The 14517-nt window shown below is 34.0% G+C and overlaps 2 protein-coding genes across 2 annotated transcripts; both read right to left on the bottom strand.

Annotated features, from left to right (window-relative positions):
- Nucleotides 1–409: 409 nt before the first annotated feature.
- On the bottom strand, nt 410–1854 carry LOC143564528 (uncharacterized). The gene is made up of 2 exons (XM_077051777.1): nt 1660–1854; nt 410–829 (listed from the first exon to the last, which is right to left on the bottom strand). Exons 1-2 carry the CDS (start codon nt 1823–1825, stop codon nt 630–632), a joined length of 366 nt encoding a protein of 121 aa, XP_076907892.1. The 5' UTR covers nt 1826–1854; the 3' UTR covers nt 410–629.
- Nucleotides 1855–12013: 10159 nt separating this feature from the next.
- On the bottom strand, nt 12014–13183 carry LOC143564550 (putative F-box protein At1g32420). The gene has a single exon (XM_077051791.1). The coding sequence runs from the start codon at nt 13181–13183 to the stop codon at nt 12014–12016; it is 1170 nt and encodes a 389-aa protein (XP_076907906.1).
- Nucleotides 13184–14517: the final 1334 nt, after the last annotated feature.

Genomic DNA, 14517 nt, shown 5'->3' with positions numbered 1-14517 from the left:
TCTTGCAAAGGATATTATCAAAAGAGTATGAGATAATGACCCATTAGTTCCTAGTGCATGTAACATTTCATAGAGATATTTTATGTATGAATGTACCATTGATCTTGATACAATTTCCTACAGTTTTGTTTTTCCCTTGCATTATATTTATTTCAATGAGCTTGTAACCAAGAGCGCGATTTCATAAGAATTTCAGCGAACCTTACCATTTAGGGGAAGAAGACGTAATATTGAACTATATGGTACAAAATTCCAATTCGTGTAGCCGATCTTCATTGGTTGAAACCTATTTTTGCACAATTGATCACACGGTCCCTAACGATGAGGCTTAAAATCTTACTAATGTCGCATACCGTAATCCAAAAAGTTGTGCAGAAAACAGGATCAATCGAATTAACCATAATAGAAAGTTATGCAGAAAGCATGATCAATCAAAAGCATTGATACTTCGCTTAAAACATAAAGATTAACCATAGGTCCATAACATAACTAACATAGCATAACAACCAACCCTATACAGCTAGAAACTGTACAGGGCTGGGCAACAACACATAAACAGGTTTTTAGATTGTGACAACAAAGCCTAAGCGCGCACACGATATACATGTGTTGTTGACTTGTTACAAAGCTCAAACACGACCATCCCACAAGGAGTCAGAACAAACCTCCTTCGCAGCAGATGTCAAGAGACGGTAAACATCATCAGGCGGGCTCAACCCCAGCGAAGATGCCCTGTTCCAGCGGTCAATTCTCTTCATACCAACACATGGCCCATACGCCATGTTCATGTCGAATTGCCTTAACACCTCTTCATTTGCGTCACGATTCTCTGTTAATTCAATCATATTTCACATCAGAAAAGGCAGCAATTTGAAAGTGTTGAATAAAATCACAACTTATGTTCAAATCTAAAACTTTAAATATGCATTATCCGATAAATACTACGGATTTGGTACAACAACTCGAATACTGCAAATCAAACAAGTATATAACTATATATACAAACACACATATAGAGAAACAACATATGTCTAGACACTTATACCTTCTGCTTTAAATGTGATACATAAAATACCAGAAAAGCAAAACTGTGAACATATCAAAATAAAAAACTTCTTATTTACATTTTGGAATATGTTTTTAGTTCTGGTTTCTTGTAATCGAAACCGAAAAACAACATTAATCCATAATCATTCAAACAGGTTAATCTTCAACTCTAGACTTAGGGGTGCAAACGAGCCGAGCTACTCGAGATCAAATCGATAAAAAGCTCGAAACAAGTTATCGAGCCCGAACTCAAGCCTTGTATGGGAAGCTCATTTAGGTTCATCAAGCCATGTTTATTAATTTCACACTGCACAGCTAAGCTCGAGCCGAGCTTAGGCATGCTTAAGATCTTTCACAAAATATATAAAGATAATTAAAAGCACATATAAACTAATTAAAAAAAACAACCAGCGAGCCAAGCCCAAGCCGAGCTCAAACTTAACAAAAAGTTCTCGAAACGAGCCAAGCTCGAGCCTAGTCAAGCTCAATGAAATTCAATTCGTTCTCATAATATTCAACCTAAATGCAAAACTATGAAACCCTAACTACAAAAACATAATCCAATTCCTAAATAAACAATTAACTTTGAATAAAATCAATTTACTCAATAACCTTGAAGATCAAGCGAGCCATGGGCTACAAGAGCAGGTGGTTGTGCAGCACTCGCTCCGAAACTCGCCTTCGGTTTCGGCTTCGATTTAGAAGACGAAGGTTTACTGATCCCCGCATTCTTCTTCTTCTGCTTGTAAAACCCCTTCATATCTGCAGATGAAGCCATGGCAATTTGGTTGATTTTGAAAGTTGAAACCCTAATTTGATGGTTTTTGGTTTTGAATTTGAAATTTGAATTAACAAAGGGCCTTGGAGTTATATAAGGGTATTTTAAATCGTATTAAAATTCAATAATTAGCGATTAATCAAAATTGATTGGGATTAATTACGTCGAACTTTAATGTATAATTTTCTGTTTTTATATATAGAGGCACATATTCATATATGTAAATGTAATTTTCAGCTTTATACAAACACATATTTTTTATTTTTATACACGTAATTTTCAATCTAATATGCACACAAATACACAAATACGTTTTGGCCGGAAATTGGCTGGAATCTCATTAGAAACCGCTGATTTTGGTCATAAGCTCGTCGAAAACCATCGATTTTGGCCGGAACCTCATCAGAAAAGGCTAACTACGTCCGATTAATATGATTTTGCCCGGATTTGATCATTGATCGATTAGCCCAAAATTAATTAGTGAAGTGGGGACTAGCGATTAATCGTGGACTAATCGACACCTAGTTGGGATTTTTACAACATCGCGAATAGGGCTATACAGGCCGTATATGTCACATATGACTGACAAGTGTACGGGAGGACAAAAAAAAAGCTTTTTCAGCTTATACGGCCCGTATAGCCTATACGAGTTATACAGGTCTTCAATAACTCAGGTCTTCAACGACCCGTATAGCCCTATATAACTCGTATAGGTGAAAAGTGGTACGTAAAGATCCAATGTGGTGTATAATGATCCTATGTCTTTTAAATTTACCTGGTTTACACTTGTATTTAAAAGGAAGCACATTTTTTTACCAAGAGCTTTGATTTTCTCAAAAGTCACGTTATTTTAAGATCTTATATTATGTGTTCTAGTTTAAGTAAAAGTGAAACATGTAGTGTCACATAGACACGAGCTCTCATTACAATTTTTTTTATATAAAAAACGTGTGATGGTTAAGTTAATAACACGGTTATCATTTATTTATATTAAATAAGGATGTGAGTGAGTTGAATTTTATTGGTTGAATTTGTTTGTGATCCCACACACTTGCTCTATTAATGTTGTAGTGTCTAAAGGGGATTTTACATTCTTAACGCCTCTATGAGCAATGGTTGTAATGGTTTGGCTGAAAGCATCATGGTGAGGTGGCATAGCGTCACCTCACAACACTCAGTATTAACTAAATATGTTCATGTTTAATATGCGTTCTTAGTTAAATTATTTGCAAAATTATTGTTAAAAAGTTTACATGGTAGAGTGGTCAAGGAGGTTTTCCTTAAAGTTTCCTTCCTTGGGTGACGGGGGTTCGAGTCTCCCTAAAGGTGAAAATTTAGTGTGGGGCTATGGTGTTTGTTGTTAAAAAAATAAAATTAAATTAAAATTAATCCGTTTGAAAAATCGAGGATGATCCCAACTGAAAGTTAATGTGGCTTGGTATCATGGTTTATGTTTAAAAGGCTTTCAAATATATCTTTTAATTCGGGTTAGACTCACTTGAGACTTTTAAAACTAGGTAACGTTGTATCATATTATTTGTCACGTGTGGATTTTAGAAATATGCCTGGACAAGGGAAAAGGTGATTTTATACAAAATTAAAAGAGAAGTTACAGGATGACGTTACATTAGAACCAATATTATTAAAAATAAAAGAAATTGTATGAAGATCTTTATTGATTATGTATAAAACGCCAAAATCTTGCCGCTTTCATCAAAATAGTTTTTGCTTTTTGTCAGTTAGTACACTTAGTTTTATCAATTATTTGAATTATTATCAATTTCGTCCAAATCAAAAACTATGCCAATTTTTATCATTAATCTAATCCTTGTGCCCAACTTTTTAAAAATTAATGTCAGAGCCTTGTGCCCAACTATAATTAAACACTAAGCCTTAGACTCAGTTAAAATGGAAAATAAAAATTTTCTAATTGAATATGATTATGAAGAATCATACAAACAAAATACTAAAGTTATCAACTTTAGTGAAAATGAAAGAGGTTTTCAGTGGATTACATGATTAATTCTGACCAATTAACAAAAATAAGCAAGCTTAAGTTCAAGCTTGATAATAGACAGGTTTTTAATCAACCTAATAGTTTGCAAAGCCTAGTTTCAAAGGCTTTTTCAAGAAAAAATAAAATCCTTTACTGCTTTAATACTGAAGAATTTTCAGTAGACATAAAAGATACATCGAGAAAAGTATTTTTGCCACTCTTAACTAAGGGAGAGATAGCAAAAAGACTTTTGACTATTAAACCCGAATTAAGAAAATCAATGAAAATCGTGCATATAGGAGCGGTAAAAATCTTACTAAAAGCACAGTTCAGAGATGGAATTAATTTTCCTATAAAATGGCTATTGTTGATAATAAAATCATTAACAGACAAGATGCTCTCTTAGGGGCAGTACAAGGAAATTTAGCTTATAGTAAATTTATGTTTACCGTATACCCTAAATTTGCCTTATATTGAGATTCAAGAGATTTCGACAAAACTCTTAGTTTCATACATCAGTGCGAAAGAACTGATCTAATGGAACCAGGAAATAAAGTATTTACGATTAATTATCTAATATCGTATGCTATTACCAACAGTACTCATTCAATAGAGTATAAAGAAAAAGATAGTATAACAATCAAAGATATATTCTCAGATATAGGAATAGCAGAAGAAAGTAAATTCACTGAACCTTCATAACTTCAAGAAAATTGGGCAATAACATAGCTCGAGATAAACAAATTTTAGAGTCTAGACCTAGACACAGTTTTTCTGGACACACTCTAAAAACTAGAGGACCAACTTCCACCTTTACAGAAATACAATTAATACGATCTATGTCAGAAAGAATAGATAAGTATGGAGAAATTCTTAAAGAAGTTATAGGAATATAATGCCTTTAACGCCAATCATAGAGGCAGTTAAAGCTCTAGATGATGCAATTAACTTTGAAAAAAGTGAAATTCTGAGATATGAAGGCCAAATAAACCAAACTAGATATAACTTTATGTTACAGGATAGCATAAAAGCTCAGAATATAAGATTCTTCAAACAAGAATTAGCTATTGTTAAAAAGAAACTCTCTAAGCTTAAAGCGAGAAGAACTCTAATAGCCACAACATGAGTTCTCTTCTAAAGTTAGAAGAATTAATTAGAGATTTAATTAATAAAGTAGAAAAATTATCTACCAATGAAAATCTAGAGACTATAGCTGCAAAGATTATTAAGAATGTCTCAAAAAAGATTAATAAAATAGAGGAAGCTGAGCCTCAAAAGATGGAACAACACACAAAAATCTTCAACGAACGAAGAAGATTTCAAAAATACTCTTTTCCTAACTTTAATGTAGGAAATCCGTCATTAGGAAGTTCCAAATGTCCAAATGCATTAAAATGGCCTTTTGGTACGAAAGAACCATAGAATATTAAAAAAAATACAATTCTTTAAAAAACTGACATGAAAGGACAACGCCCATGTTATAATCTTTTAAAAGAACGCCCATGTGATAACCTTTTAAAAGAAAAAGGAAACCCATGTGAAATGTCTAAATTATTAAAAATTGAGCTACAAAAGTGTCACATAATTCAAAAATTCAACATAATTCAGGATGACTGGAATATGCATCCAGGTGACAAATTAGAAACTCTATCCGAGTTATTAAAGCAAAAGTTAAAACTTGAAAGAGAAATACAAGAGCTTAACAAAACAAAAAAATGAGTTCTATCTCCCAAAAGCTAGAACAAATATTTGACAATCAGCTAGAGACAGGCTCAACTGAACAAATACATGAACAAGTCCAACTAATGTCACTAAGTGATAAAGAATGCGAACAAAAATTTGCAGAAAATAAAAGTCTTAGAGACAAATATTTTCCGAAAAAGGTTTTTACAGTAAAAGAACTTAAAATTGAAAAAGATACAACTCCAGAACCTATAACTGAAGATGAAAGTTCTTCTAAAGAATATACTCCTATGTTCAATAGTAGAACAAATCGGGCCAGTACTAGTTATACTAACCACAAAAAGAAAAATGTAGAATTTTCTATGCCTTATCACAAAGGTATATCAAATTCTAATAATGAAAGCTCAACTACAATTGACACCATTAAAATAGACTGTATCTTCGATCTTGAAAAAAGAAAAGAAGTTATAGACAAATGGAATACTGAGATTAGTCTCATTATCCAATCCAACCTAGAAGAATTCTCTAATGCTAAAGCAGTTTTATTACTAATAGAACATAAATCTTCTGGAATTATTCAAGATTTCATAAAAGGTACAACCTGGAATGAAAATATGAATGGTATAGACCTCTTTGATGAATTAATAAACGCCATGTATATGATGTTTTTAGGTCTTGATTTTCTTACAAATAAAGATCAAGAAAATCAAAAATTGCTGGAAAAAGCAAGACAAAATCTTACAAAAGCACAATTATGTGATATATGTCTTTTAGACGATTTCACTTGCTTATTTGAGCAAAACTTGTACAAGTTAAGTACAGGTGAATATCATTCCTGGATAGAAGCTTACTTAATGAAAATCCCCATAGTAGGAGAAAAAGCCAAAGAAAGATGAAATAAAGAAAAGAATTCTTTTACTATGCATTCCCTCGGATTTGCTACAAGAATTGTTAAAGAAGAAATAACAGTTTATTGTGATTTCTCCAATAAACAAAAACAGTTAAAAAATTTTAACAAAAAATGTTGCAATACTTTAACTGAAACACCTCAATTATCCTTTGGATGTAACCCACCCAAAGATAAAAAATACTTCAAAAAGAAATATAAAAGAAAATATAAAACAAAAAGAAGGCTCTAGAAAACCAAAAAGAAAAAATTTACGCAAGGTAAATATTTCTCAAAAGAGAAACCCAAAATCTGTCCGCAAGGAAAGAAAAAATGCAGATGTTGGATATATTCTGAAGAAGGACATTATGCCAATGAATGTCCTAACCGACAAAAAATCCCAGAAAAAACAAAGCTCATTTTAGAAGCTGAAGAAGAAGGATATTTTCCTTCTGAAAACATTTACGATGGGTATACTCAGGTATATTCATTAACAGACAAATACGACTCTTCTGACGATTCTACTGAATCAGAATGACTACAACTCATAAGCGAGAAGAAAATGAATTAGGCAAATTACATTTTTGTCAAAACATTTTAAAACAAGAGGAATTGGTCTATGCTAATATAACCAATCCCAACTCTATTTATATCAAAGGAAAAAACTTTCTAAAAGGATATAAAAGGATAACTTTACATTGCTATGTTGATACTGGAGCAAGCCTCTGTTTAGCAAGTAAATACGTTATCCCTGAAGAACTTTGGGAAAATACACCCAAAGACATTAAAGTAACTATAGCTAATGAAGAAACAATTAAACTAAATAAGGTTTGTAGAAATCTTATAGTTTACTTTTCAGGAGAACCATTTTCTATTCCTACCATTTATCAACATGAATCAGGAATAGATTTACTCATTGGAAATAATTTCTGTCAGCTATATGGACCCTTTACACAATGATTAGACAGAATATCTTTCCATCTTAATCAAGAAATGATTCTGATTAAGAAAATAACCAAAGCACTTCGCGTTGGGAACCCCGATTTTCTTGAGTCAATGAAAAAAGATTCAAAAATAAAGCAAATACCTGGTACTAATATAACTCAAGAAGTTATAAAACCAGAAGAAAAATATTTCATAGAAATACAAAAATATCAAAAAATAGAAGCACTACTTGAAAAAGTATGCTTAGAAAATCCCATTGACCCAGAAAAATCCAAAAACTGGATGAAAGCGTCAATAAAATTAATAGATCCTAAGACTGTAATCAGGGTAAAACCAATGAAATACAGTCCACAAGATAGAGAGGAGTTTAGCAAACAAATTAAAGAGTTACTTGAGCTAAAATTAATTGTTCCAAGTAAGTCACCTTATATGTCACTAGCGTTCCTAGTTGAAAATGAAGCAGAAAAAAGAAGAGGAAAAAAGTGAATGGTAGTAAATTATTAAGCGCTTAATTCAGCAACAATAGGAGATAGTAATAATCTTCCGTGTATGCAAGAATTACTAACCCTCTTAAGAGGAAAAACCATATTTTCTAGTTTTGACTGCAAAAGTGGTTTCTGGCAGGTACTATTAGATGAAGAATCTCAGTTACTAACTGCATTCACATGTCCTGATGGTCATTATCAATGGAAGGTAGTTCCTTTCGGATTAAAACAAGCACCTAGTATATTTCAAAGACATATGCAGAATGTTTTAAAAGGATTAGAAGATTATTGTACCGTCTACGTAGATGATATCATAATATTTTCTAACTCTGAGGAACATCACTATTTTCATGTTTTATCTGTTTTAAAAACAATTGAAAAATATGGAATTATTTTGTCAAAAAAGAAAGCAAATCTTTTTAAAACAAAGATAAACTTTTTAGGGCTTGAAATAGATCAAGGAACTCATTATCCACAAAAACATATTTTGGAAAATTTACATAAATTTCCAAATACTTTAGAAGACAAAAAACATCTGCAAGGATTTCTTGGTGTTTTAATTTATGCAGAAAGCTACATCCCGAAGCTTGCAGAGCTCAGAAAGCCGCTACAGGTAAAATTAAAAAAGGATTATGTATGGGATTGGAAAGAAGCCGATACAGATTACATTAAAAATATAAAGAAAAACTTAAAAAGTTTTCCTAGACTTTATCTTCCAAAAGAAGAAGATTCTCTTATAATTGAAACCGATGCCTCAAATGATTTTTGGGGTGGGGTCTTAAAGGCAAAAACAGCTGATAGAGAGGAAATTTGTAAATACATCTTTGGAAGTTTTAAACCAGCTGAAAGGAACTACCACAGTATTGAAAAAGAATTACTGGCGGTAAAAAATACCATTTCAAAGTTTTCTATTTATCTAACCCCTGTAAAATTCCTAGTCAGAACAGATAATAAAAACTTCACTTATTTCCTAAAAACAAAAATTTCAGGAGATAATAAGCAAGGACGCCTAGTCAGATGGCAGATGTGGTTTCCAAGATATTCCTTTAATATTGAACATCTTGAAGGACCAAAAAACCTGCTAGATAGCTTGACACGTGACTTTCAAAATACGTAAACAATGACGTAATCTTTTTCTATAAATAGAATGCATCTCTTTCGAAAGTTCATCACACCTTCATTTAGAAAAAGAATTGTGATGGAAGAAGAAAAAGAAAAAATCAAGGCCTTACGCCTAAAAGAAAAAATTCTTTTAATAGAATTACGAGCTGTGCAACAGCAAATTGTGTTATACAATGATTTGCTTAACACCAAAACTGTAAATTCTGTACAGGAAGACGAAAGTCTAAAAACAGAATCTATTCCTTTACAAACGGCTAAAGGTAAAGAAAAATCAAGCCCGTTGATCCCTGATGCTTTGGGAAAAAGCATACATGAGGCAAAAGATGAGCCATAATCATCTTCTAGTCTTGAAGCAAACGGCTCTGGTAAAAACAACTCAAATCCGTTTACGACTGATAGTTTACCAAAAGCTATTAAAACCACCTATGCTCAAAAGGTGACATCTCCAGGAAATCAAAATTCAAGATTCTACGTCATTTTTGATGGGGACCACAAAGGAATTTATGCAGATTGGGCTATTGTCTCAAAATATGTCCAGAATACATCAGCTCCCTACAAAAAATTCAAGTCCTTGTTACAAGCCCCACAAGAAGCCACAAGATTTTCTGCAGAATTTGGGAAAAAAGAAATTCCATTAAGAATTTCTATCTTTCCTACACCTGTAGTAAAGACGACAAAAACATCACCGGTTAACTTTTCAAACTCACCATTTGAAAGAAGATCAGAAAAAAGAATAGAGATTCAGAATGAAGAAATCGACCTAATAAGTTTGGACGAATTCCGATCAGTCTGGTCTAAAGCTAGGGCTCTTAGCCCGGACGACTTTGAAGTCGAAAATATGTACACAGAAGACAAGACATCAAAAAGTCTATACAACTTTTGTCTAGGATGTGATCCTCATTTAGTTTCTCTTGCATTTTCTGCTGAACTAATTAAATGTATATATCCCTCTGCTAATTTACAAGAAATTAACTTGTTCACAGAAGGCATGAAAAAGGCTATAAAAACCTTCAAAAAAAAGATTGCAGCTGCCAAAGATGCCAACATTTATATTGAATGCACCTCTGCGTTACGAGATTGGTATCAAGGAAATAGCTTTCCCGCCTTACATTTATTAGAGGTTGGCTTAGCTAAAACAAGAAATGTCCAACCTTCCAAAGTCATGGAAGAAAAAGAAGATATCAGCAATTGGGTCTCCATTAGAGTTAATGGATATCTAAAAATCTTAAAAACTCTTCAGCAGATTAAAGTTGGAAGTTTTAAGAAAATTAATTACTACAGCCAAAACTGCATAATTACTAGTTACAGTGGAACCCCCCTACCTGTTCATGAAAAACATGCAATAGAGACCATTGAGCAACGAATCATTCTCAATCAACTTGATGTAGGTCTGGCCACTAAAAAATTATTGTGTCAAGAACTGGCACGCATAATAGAAAATCATGCATGTGAAGAGTGCAGAGAAAGTGACATCCTCTCAGACGAAATGATGGAGGATACACGTGAATTGGACCCTACACATGGGTTCATTGATTAAAAGCAAGCATGTGAATAAAGCAGGCAAAGCGACAACCTCTCAGTCGAATAATGGAAGACACGTAATTAGGACCCACACGGGTTCAATTATGAAGATAATTACGTAAGCACTTACGTAAACAAAAAGAACTTTACGTTCATTGTTTTTCCTATATAATGTAAGAATTGTAAGGGACAGAGGCATCGAATACTCTCTTAAGAAATTTAATTTCCTTATAATCCTAGCTATGTGTGAGTAAGCTCCCCCTTAGGGGAAAATGATGTAAATACCTTGAAGTGCTTCCTCCGAGAAGAACAGTTATGAAATAAAATATTCCTTTTTATCAACATCTCTGAGTCTTGTTATGAAACCTGGAGTCCTGGAGTCATTTTTATTTCCGTCAAGGCAGGAGGCCATAGGAAGATACTGATTGGATTGGTCACTCACCACAAAGTTTCAGAGACAATGGAGATCTAAGGTATATCTGTCTCATAACTGTTATACTTCAATGATTTTACTCATTTTTCCTTAAATCAAAAAACTATAATCTTTGAAATAATTTTCAAATCATGAAAACAAGATATCCGCACTTCTGGTATCAGAGCCTTGTGCTCAACTTTTTAAAAATTAATGTCAGAGCCTTGTGCCCAACTATAATTAAACACTAAGCCTTAGGCTCAGTTAAAATGGAAAATAAAAATATTCAGGTGGTGGTTGGAGAGGGAATGCATGTTGTGATAATAAAAGAGGCAGGGCCGGGGGGGGGGGGGGAGGTCAGATGAGGAGGAAGACTTTGTACGGTTGCCATGCCAATGGTAGAAGTGTGGACAATGGAGTGAATATATAGATGCATTTACTCGCGGGTCGAGTGTGATCTGCAACATGGGTTAGGCCAAAGGGTATGAATCATTCCATTCATTTTTTCTCATTCATCACGCCTGCGCCACCTTAATGCCAACTCAGTTTTTTCTCCATCATTCAACCCCCGGTAAATATGATTATCCACAATTCCATTCTATTTAATGTTTTTATAGAATTAAAAGAAAAAGAAAAAAACATAAATATTTGTTTGGTGGATGGGGCCACCACCCTTCAATTGATGGGAATGACCATGATCATTTAGGTCATGTCATTAGTGAGATGGTTAAAGATGGGGTGGTGTTCCACTGATCTCACGCTTAACGCGACATGCCACATAAAACCAGTGAGTGAGCCCCCCTCAGGCCCTCACCCATACGCCCATACCACTAGTCATATGTGCATTTAACTATAAAAGTGCATAATACATGTGTAATAATGTATTGGTTAGGTTTCAACTTTCAAAGTGCTATTTTCTGTCACATATAAAAGTTCACAAACTTATAATATTCTATAAAAATTATCATAAATATATGTTTTTATAACCCGACATGATAATCAAAGTTATGATCACAGACTAACAACTATCATAAGCTTGCATCCTTCCAAAATACTCTAACAATAAAACTTGTTTAAGAACACATGATTCAAAGAGTAAGACAACACTTATGAATCATCAAATCCATGTTATATTCGTCTATAACGGAACCATGCTTTCAACATAACCCTTGATGTGGCCGAAACACACCATATCCGAGCACAGAAACGGATGATCAAGAGCGACGTATAGTGATTCATCACATCCGCTCTTTATGTTGTAGATGGGAAAACGTATCACATTCCTAGTAAACATCCTTGGGTAGAAAATAACCTCATCCTTATTAGCGAAATCAACCGGAAAATCAACATTTAATCCGATCCTAGACATGGGGAATGCGATGGTTTCATTAACCCATAAACAACTTTCATGGTCATGTAATCGCCAAATACACAACTCGTTAACTTTAGCCGTTCGACCATGACTAACAACACCTACACAACCATTGATTTTCACAAGATAAGGATTGGTTAAACCCGAAGGAGTGCTTAGTTTAGAAAACCTCTCGGTTCTCAACTCGAACAAGAGCATGGCAAACGGACACTGGACCATTATATATATTACGCTATCCACGCAAACACTACGAACGATGTAACTATCCTTGTGAACAGCAATAGGAAGCTCCACATTAATAATTCTCCATGAATAATCCAAAAGCGAGTATATCCAAATATCAACCATAATAGGCGGTTGCTCATCAATTGTAACATTAGGCACCCAGAGATGCAAAACCTTATGTTCGTTTCTAGACTCGTCGAAACCAAATAAATAACGGTTATACGTGCATAACGACGACGTATACACATGTTCCTCAGAATCAGAATCAGAATCAGAATCAGAATCAGAATCAGGGATTTTAAAGACGCTCTGGGTGCTAGGGTTGAAAACAAAAGCGTAACTCTTCCAGTTACGACGTATATTACTACTACTAAAACATACTAAGCCGTTCAAATGTTTGGAGTCTACAATATCCCTACCGAGAGTGGTGTTGATGGTGGCGATACGAGTGAGGGATCCGGTGTCACGCGTGGCGGAGAGGAAGTGGAGTTGGCGAGTGGATTGGTCGTAAGCGGAGAAGAATAAGGCGGTTCGGGTGGTGCGAGTGGAGTGGAATTTGGAGAATGAAGGATGGGATATAAGTGTAAGAAATTGTTTGGAGACGGAGCGAAACCGGAGGATGGATTTGACGGGGAGTCTGGAGAGGATCTCTTGAATGATTTCGGGTAGGTGTGATTTTTGCTCGGGTGCTTCTTCTACTAGGGTTTCCATTTTTTGTGGTTTGTAAAAATGAACATTATGAAGATTGAGTATTTATAGTTTTAAACAAATCTTTCATAACGTGTAGGGTAAGAAAGCTGAAAGCCCATGCCATGTCACGTTAACAGGGCTGGGCTTGAAAATCATTAAGTTTTTGAGTTTAAAAGGAGAAAAAATTGGACATTAGCATTGGCTTAAACAATTAGATTTTAAATTGATTTATTGGTTATGATTAGAGTTAGTATGATTTTTTTGTATTAAAATGGGTTTAAATTAGTTGGTTAATTGGGTTTAAATATTAAACATAAATATGGGGTTACCGGGGTGATCGAGCCGAGGACGGTCGACCTCCCCTACCTGACCTCTCATAGTCGGCCTTGCGTTAACATCATGCGGACGCCGGATGTTTTTTCGGTTTTATGTGTACTTGTTTAAGGCCTCTTGTAACGATTGAACAATATTAAATTAGTTAGTTAGTTAAAGAAGTGGGTGAAATAGGAATTTATTATTATTGGTTAAGCAAATGGGGTTCACAAAAACACATAAGGGCTTTTAAGTGAAAATGCCACACGCATAATGGTGTTTGAGCGTTTTGATGCAAAAATGTGGGTGCTAAAGGTCGCTACGAATTTCTTTATTTTTTTTCTTTCTTTTTATTTTTAATTTTTTTAACCACCAACTCATGCCCAAATATACACTTTTTTGTCTACCACAAACATGAACCTCTACTTCTAAAAATGCTTCTTCCCACAATACATATTCTAATTCCTAAATAATAGAATAACAAAATAAATTAAATAATATATTATGACTTAAAGCAAATAAGCTAAAAAATGAGATAAATCTAAAAATCAGAATCCAAGTACAATTACAAGATTAAACTAGTCATACCTGTTTATTGAAACCAAAATATTATGATTAAGCTACAAAGTGTTCAAACCAACAATATGGTAGTGGATATGCAAGTTACTATGCCCAACATCCTTAACCTTGATGACCTCTTAAACCTCATGGCCTGGTTATGATTCATCCCTAATCCCATAAACCTGGATTTCGGACTGACCCTTGTCATAGGAGAAGCTGTATACAAAACAACATAAGAGTAATATTATCTCATATTAACAACCATTAAGTTATGAATTTAAGTCACTGAAATGGTTTTTATAAAAGTTACTTACAAGCAACTGTAGAGTTGGTAGTTGACCCTAGAGAAACTTGTGGAGTAGGCGATATCGATGGTAAAGGCGCACCTTCGTTAAACCAAAAATGTTAGTACCTTGGCGATTATAATTAACAACTATAGAACCGAACAAAATGGACACCCCTGACACCGTGCCGTCTCTGAA

This window comes from Bidens hawaiensis, unplaced genomic scaffold, assembly GCF_021521415.1.
Source record: "Bidens hawaiensis isolate Kalapana, Puna unplaced genomic scaffold, B.hawaiensis_p1.1 tig00022014_1, whole genome shotgun sequence".
Classification (NCBI taxonomy): domain Eukaryota; kingdom Viridiplantae; phylum Streptophyta; class Magnoliopsida; order Asterales; family Asteraceae; genus Bidens; species Bidens hawaiensis.
This window is presented reverse-complemented; position numbering and strand designations above follow the sequence as displayed.

What these genes read in the sequence shown, in the direction of transcription:
- LOC143564528 (XM_077051777.1), bottom strand. Translation starts at nt 1,825, where the DNA reads ATGGCTTCATCTGCAGATATGAAGGGGTTTTACAAGCAGAAGAAGAAG. An exon ending in TGGCTCGCTTGATCTTCAAG is followed by an intron (nt 830 to 1,659) that starts GTTATTGAGTAA and finishes TTGAATTAACAG; the next exon opens with AGAATCGTGACGCAAATGAA.
- LOC143564550 (XM_077051791.1), bottom strand. Translation starts at nt 13,183, where the DNA reads ATGGAAACCCTAGTAGAAGAAGCACCCGAGCAAAAATCACACCTACCC.